The sequence below is a fragment of the Seriola dumerili genome, unplaced genomic scaffold (genome assembly GCF_002260705.1).
Source record: "Seriola dumerili isolate Sdu_G_001 unplaced genomic scaffold, Sdu_1.0 BDQW01000226.1, whole genome shotgun sequence".
Classification (NCBI taxonomy): Eukaryota; Metazoa; Chordata; class Actinopteri; order Carangiformes; family Carangidae; genus Seriola; species Seriola dumerili.
In genome coordinates, this window is record NW_019174481.1 from 6,004,223 (window position 1) to 6,011,643 (window position 7,421).

Sequence of the window (7,421 nt, forward strand, 5' to 3'; positions counted from 1 at the left end):
TTTTATTCATGAAACTAATGGAATTGAGGCATGTGCAAAAGGTTGGGCACTCTACAAAGTTAGCTCAACCTCTGCCAACTGAGGCACAAGGATGGAAATTTTCTGCTTTGGGTTTGTGAAGGAGCCAGTGGCACAGGGAACATTGCAAGCAGGGAAGAATTGATTGATTCCACTAGATACCAGCAAATTCTGGATACAAATGTCATGACAAAAGGCTGGCTTCTACAACAGGACAATGATCCAAAGCAGACCTCAAAATCCATGACATGATGAAGAAACACAAGTTGAAGCTTTTTTGAACGACCCTCAAAGACAGAACACCAACAGAGATCCCTGGGTAGACCTTTATTATTTCTTAAATCAAGAACAAAAATACTTAACTGGCTACAAAAGTACTGGTGCCCAAATTTTGCATATACCACAATTACTTTAAAGTTTTTTGGTTTTTGTTTTTTCAGTTCATGCAATAAAAAAATAACTTCCTTTACGGAAGGCTTGTTTTTAATGTTGGTTTGCTGCAGGAATTGTATTTCTCATCACTTCAAAAATATAGAATATATGTAATTTACCTAGCAGACTTTGCATTTCTATAGACCAGACATATAACCTCACTAAGCCACAAGGATCCAAAACAACTCTGAATTTTACCCCGTTGTGTTTTAAATAGACTAAATTTTAACCTGCATACTTTTTTTTTTTATTAATGTGGATCTTATTTATGACAATAATCATAGAGTGCTTTATTAGAATGAAAAGACATCAAGGAATGATAAATGTAATGTAAAACACAACTCATTGCTGAAAATATGTCAAATAAATGTTTATACTACTTAAAATCCCAGAACAAAAATCAGTCGTTATAATTTAACTTCCCTGGTTTTTCCTCTTAAGATTTTTCATGCACCTTTTGAACTTTCCATAGGGCTTTACCACAGAAGGCATTCTGAAATGTCACAGTAGGAAAAGCACAGATGTAAATAATAAAAGGAGCGGTGGCTGTTTTCTTTTTAGCTGCTTCAGTTTCAAGGTTCTCATATTGTGCGTGCTGGCTTACTGTCACACTGTCATGACTTACTTGGACACAGCAAGCTCCAATTATGGTTTTAATGCAACTGCCAGACATGATACCTGGCATGATGATATTTTTTCTCCCCCTGCTGTAAGAGATCATCTAGAATCCAATATAATCCTAAATTTAACCAAGACATTCAAGAAGATGGTAGGCTATGTTTATTTAATTGAGATGAGTAACTGAACAGCATCTGGTGCTAATGTACATCTTCCTCATCTTTATTCCGTTGTAACTAACTTCAACTCACACCGTAGCTTCTGGTGTTTGTAATAGCTTTTGTACACACATAAAAATTGTTTTGAAGTACTTAGTACAAGTAATGTTCTAGTAGATAATGATGGTGGACATAAAGATGTTTTGTCATGCTTTTTTTACAATTAAATATCATTAGAATCGTTGCAGTTTACTCGTCTTTAACAAGAGTGACTGATTCAGGGGATTTAAGAAGTGTCCGCACTGCTGTCAGTTGTTTCTGGATAATTTTTTGGTGAAGTCTGGACTTAGACAGCGGTGAAAGTCCCTTCCTCCCAGCTGTCTGTCTCACTGCTATTTTTGGCCTTGGCTTGTAGCTCTTTGTATTTCTCCCTCAGCTTGTCCCTTCTGGCCTTGTTTTCTCCCTCCCACTCCAGTTAGGCCCTCTCATTTATACGTGTCAGCAATGGACGAATACTTCATTTAATCTGCCCGAAACAAAAACATCAAATAATATCCTTAGACTGCAATCATCTGACAGACACCATCCCTGATAGAGCCTCTTGCAACAATGTGTTGATTAGTCACAGTGCTAGTGTTGAAAATCAATATAGCCTGGTCCCATGACAGTAACTTTGAAAATAGATCTTGTTTGTCAGGATGCACTAAGGACTCCCTAGTTTGCTGATGCACTTAATGGCACAAAAAGAAGTGGCTACCAAAAACTACTGATGACTGTGGATGGTTGTTGGTGTTAAAACTACCTTACCCACCATTACTCTCCCAGTACATTGACCAATAAACTGAACCTTGATATACCTTTTTGTTTACTGCACATTGTTGTGTTGTGGCATCTCTCATAAAATTCATTTGAACTTTTAATTAAAGCATTATTAAGGACGTCCTAATTTTCAGTGATGGCGAGAGTACACTTAAAACACAATAAATGCACAGAAAAATAATTAATGAGAAAACAAACAAACATCAGCAGGACACAGTTAAAAGCAGTTACATTCAAGAGCGGAGTAGACTGTGATCAAATTGGTTTTAAATTGACCAAATGTTGTAAAATATGTGTGCAGCACAAAAATTAAAAGCAGTTTTCCCAAAATTAGAGTTTTTAGATGGGACTTGGAGCGTTAGCTGAACACTTGAACAGGTCAAATAATGACTACGGGACCAGTTTTGTAAGGACGTAATGTACGATGCCATTAGGGCTTTATAAATAAATAGAAAGCAATACCTGTCACGTCTTATTGTTATAAATGCCCACCAAACCTTTTCATACAAGAAACAATGATGATTAGAATAACTGTCACCAGTAATGAATCTTAGGGCAGAGTGATAAACTGAATCTATGAAAATGTATATTAGAGTATGTGTGGACCTGCAGGACTTTCCTATTCCTATTTTCAGTGCCTATCACACTACTTTATAACTGAACCTGTTTATTTTAATGAATAATTTTAAACAGCAACCAACATATGAAAATATGGATTGATTTTTCGATATACATATATATATAATTAATAATTTTTCATAATTGTATAATTTAAACAGTAAGCATACTGTGTTGTCCATTTTTCCTTTGCTGCATTCTCACTTTTATACACCAGAGGGTGTCAGTGTGCATTTCTTTTATTAAGGGCATTGCACTGCACCCTTTCATAAAGCAAAGAGAGGATCCTAGTATTTGTATGTGAGTGTTCAGGACAGAGGAGACTCTTCTTTGAGCATGATGAAAGTAAAATGGCTAGGTAAGCCCTGTTTGACCCCTTTTGACCCTGGACACTGATCCCTTCTCACTTGTCTTTGGGGTGTTTGCATGCTTGTTAGGCCATATGTCTGTACAGACATATACTGACAAATACATTGACACATACACACAAGTTCATGCCTTTTCTGCCACGATTGGGCACACACATACGCACAAGCATGTGATCACACGATGAAGCCAGAGTGAGTACAGAGTGATGATAATCGCTCTCCTCAGGCTATGTCTTTGAGGTCATCTTGATGGGACACTAACCATCAGAGGGCAGATGTTATGAGCAAAAGGAACACTTTCATCTCCTCTGTGAAATACGTGTGTCCAATCTGATAATGACTCAGAGACACACTTTGCACACACTTAAAGGCAGGACACAGGAAGACAAGAAATGTATCCTGGAACTGTCTGTTTCTGGGTGACCCCGGCTTTTTTGACAGCATGCACAATGGCTAATGGCTGTTCCCTTGGGATCCACATATACCAATCACTGACCACTGTCATGTGACTCAATGATATGTTGTAAGTTGTTGCTGCCGTAACAAGGCTGACAAGACCAAAATTCATAACCTTAAATGAAATATCCATGCTTTTGTAAGAGCTGTTATTATAATCACTGTTACATTCAAAACTTTTAAAAGGGAACAGGTAAACTAATAACTTTCGAGCCCCTGGCTGATTACGAAGCCCCTTGACGTCCAGTTGGACTTATAGGGACGAAGGGGGAAGGGCTTGTGTGGGGATTAGGGAACAAAAGGATCCTTCTCTGTCATCAAAGAGGATCTGCTCCCAACTCATCCCCTGCTCTGTGGCGACAGCTTTTTATTTTTCGGGAGTGACGGCTGGAGGGAGGAGGGAGGGTGGGATATAACGGGAGAGTTTGATGGTAGGGGATGCAGATTTCAAAGTAATCTTTAACTTTAAGCCCTGCAGTCCCTGTGAAATGAAGCCCTCTGCCCCAGACACAGTGTTGCCTATGGCTCCCAGTGGAAGCCTGCCACCCCTCCTTTTTTTTCCCCAAGCTTTTGTCACGGTGGCATTTAAGTGGCATTACTCACCAACTGGATGACCAAATGAAGGAGTCCCTTTGAGGGACCTGAAAGAGATGGATTTTAACTCCTGAGACCAGTGTCGCCTCTTAAAACAACACTAAGTGGAGATAAATGCCTGCTGTGTTATTAGGATTCAGCAGATACCTCAACCAAATGAAGACATCTTTGTGAATAATAATAACCCAAACATTGTGTAACAAGTGTATGTTCCTCAAACAGATGAGACAATGGATGAGAAGGGATATGTATTTGCAGCCTAATTTATATGAAACAAATCCACAAAAATTTAATTATGGCATTCTTTTATTGAACGCTTCTGTGTACTAACGCCTTTGAGAGTGATCTGGGCATGGACCACGTCGTTAGTGGAGTTTATATGTTCTTGCAGTTTATATGACTTAGGAAAGCAAACTTAAGCCCATCAGATGATTTAAGACCCCTAGGAGGTCATCTGCACTTCCATTGTCTCACTACTTTACAACACTACTTATTTTGGGCCCCCTACCCTAAAGTTATTTCTCATCTTGTGAAGGCTCATGTCCCCTCAGGGTCATTGGCCTGGGATCCCCTGCTGACCTGTTCCCCAGTGGGGAGTCAGTGTAATAACACAGAGGTGGTTACGGGGTAAACAGTTTCTGTCATTGGCACAATAGGCCATGCTGTTTGAGATGGTGGCGGCACAAGAAGAGTATAATAAGTCAGTTACATACCAACAGCTTGACACAAAGTGTAGCACCTTATGAAATTTGTCATGAATAGTTTCATTGCAGCAGAGATGGGAGGACAGTAGGGGAGGATACTACTGTAATGAGCTACTGCATTTTCCCATTATTCCAGCCTGTGGCTTCTAATATTTCCATTAGCAAGCCGAGTTAAAGTGCTCTTTCAATGATTTTAGGCCTTAAGCATTTGTCATAGTATGACATGCCTGTACACGCAATCACATTTGTATTTTTCTCAAACCAGAACTTGAGGTCAATGTCCCTTCAGAGGGGTTGAAAATAAAAAAAATAATAAGAATTGCATATGAAAGGTACATTCTGTAAGAAAATCAAGCAATATGGGGAGGCATTGAAGCTTTACATATACTGTATCCAAACTTATTCTATAGTAGTTTACCTTTACTGTACATGTTGTAGATATACATGGAATGTTTTATGGGTTACATTTAGTTGTGGTAGTTTTTTGAGCTATGACGCTCATACAATCAGTTTAGGTCAGTAGGCTTTTTTCACACCAGACATTTTGGCAGGTGTTGCTAATACCATTAACAATAGTGTTGTTCTATTCTAGTCCCAGTAAGTCATGACAGTTTGACAGTGAGCCAGCATACACAATACCAGGACCCTGAAACTGAAGCAGCTAAGCAACCCAGCCACAATTTATTTTACTATTTACACCTGTGCTTTTCATACTGTGACATGTCAGTTTGTCTTCTGTGAAAAAGGCCTATACAGAGGCCAGGAGGGCTAAAGACTAGGGTTTATACTGAGAACTTTGATGTGTGACAGGCTCTCAGAAATTGCACTGACCAAAGTAAAAGTGAATGGTCACACTTTTGGAGCCCAGTCTAAAGTATAAGCTACGGACATTCAATTGTTACATAAACCTACAGAAAGGTGACAAACTAAAGGAAAAACCAACATTGAGTGTCTAAGCAAGGTGTTGAGCGTCCATGAGTCACCAGAACACGTTTCAATGCTACGAGTCTCAGAACTCGAGGGATGAACACCATTCTTTCAAAAGAATTCCCACATTTGTTGTTTTGATGATGGTGGTGGAGAGCGCTGTCTAAGTCATCAGTCCAAAATCTCCCATAGGTGTTCAACTGGGTTGAGAGTTGGTGTCTGCAAAGACCATCGCATATGATTCACATCATTTTCATACTCATCCCTCGTGCCCCATGGATGGGGTTATTGTCATTCTGTTTCTCCGCTCATTTTTCAGGTTTTTCCTTTCATTTGTCGCCCCTCTGTAGTTTCCACTCCATTGTTAATGTCACCTATCCACAAAGGTCATTGGGATGTTATTGGTTAGTTCATCCATGTACACTAATACTGACAAAGGCATCTCGCCTATAAGGATGTCTAAGCAGACTGAAATAAAGACATTTCCCTTTTATTAGCCTAAAGCTACTGGTCAGGCGAGGTTCATGTATCAGCCGGAGCATCACATTATATTAGAGTTGAGGGAACTGAAGTTGCTCGCTTCAGTTTCAGGTCGGTACTTCAACATGCATATTAACCAAGTGAGAATGAGAGAGAAGAGGGCGAGGACACTGGCGGCAAACAAGCAGACAGGGCCGACTGGTGACGTAGGGTTATTGAAGTTATGTACAAAGATGAGGCCCAGAAATAACAGCACCACCATGGACAGGAAAGAGAAGATGGCGCACACACAGCCTGTCGTAAACGCAACTTGTTTGCAAGTCTGACAGCTGTCGCTGCTCTCCTGGGAGGTTGCTAAAGAGACGGGTGGACCCGTGTGGTCGTCTGTGTTTACTGAATTCACACACTCGTGCTTTGTGAGCGGCAGCGCTTCGGTCACTGCGGTGTTGTCGGGGAGGTTGTGAATCCGATATTCCGGCACCGGAGTTCGGTGGCGACACACAGGGCAACTCACTCTCCATCTTCGGCCGTCCCGGGAGTGCAGAGCGTCGAGACACTCCTGGCAGAAGGTGTGGGAACAGGCCAGCAGCTTGGGAGTGTGTTGATCCAAGTCGAAGTAGTTGTAGCATATTTTGCACTCGTATTCCTCGCTGGGAAACGAGTCGCTCCCGTCAGTCGGAGAAGCGTTGACCGCCTCCGCCATGTTCCGTCTACAAAAACAGCTTTATTTCTCTACTGTCCGTTTGCACTGATGACCAGAATCCCACGGCATCCTGATGAATATTTCCGGATGACAACAAAACATTTTAAAGTGAGCGAAATCTATCTCTCTTTCTCTGCAGGTATGAGTCAGCCCCGGTAGCTGAGTCCCGGTATCCGTCCTGCTTCCATCCAGTTGTGCGATTACAGACTTGTTGTGTAATCGGCCTGGGGCACAACCCGTGCACATCGACAGACTGGGCTTCATCACGATCAAATTACCAGAACTAAATCCCGTTTGCCACAAAAAAAATCCAGTCTATAGACTTGTTCAAATTGATTTCCCAATTTGGTGTCTGTCACCTGGTTGATTTGTCACGACTGTGGGTCATGTGTATACGGTGGATTTAATCGGCCTATTTAACCGTATAATTAGAATTTAGCGCCCGCAGCGACACTGAGCAGAGCGCCGTGTGTTTGTCCGTCTGCGGTTCAGCACCACGGGCAGTGGACAGCGCCGAGCAGCGCGG

General features: G+C 41.2%; 1 protein-coding gene across 1 annotated transcript; it reads right to left on the reverse strand.

Annotated features, from left to right (window-relative positions):
- Window positions 1-6,253: 6,253 nt before the first annotated feature.
- On the reverse strand, window positions 6,254-7,080 carry LOC111228929 (E3 ubiquitin-protein ligase RNF182-like). Its single transcript, XM_022755042.1, has one exon. It carries the CDS (start codon window positions 6,893-6,895, stop codon window positions 6,254-6,256), a length of 642 nt encoding a protein of 213 aa, XP_022610763.1. The 5' UTR covers window positions 6,896-7,080.
- Window positions 7,081-7,421: the final 341 nt, after the last annotated feature.

Bases quoted from the DNA above. Each gene is read 5' to 3' on its own strand.
- LOC111228929 (XM_022755042.1), bottom strand. From the start codon at position 6,895: ATGGCGGAGGCGGTCAACGCTTCTCCGACTGACGGGAGCGACTCGTTT.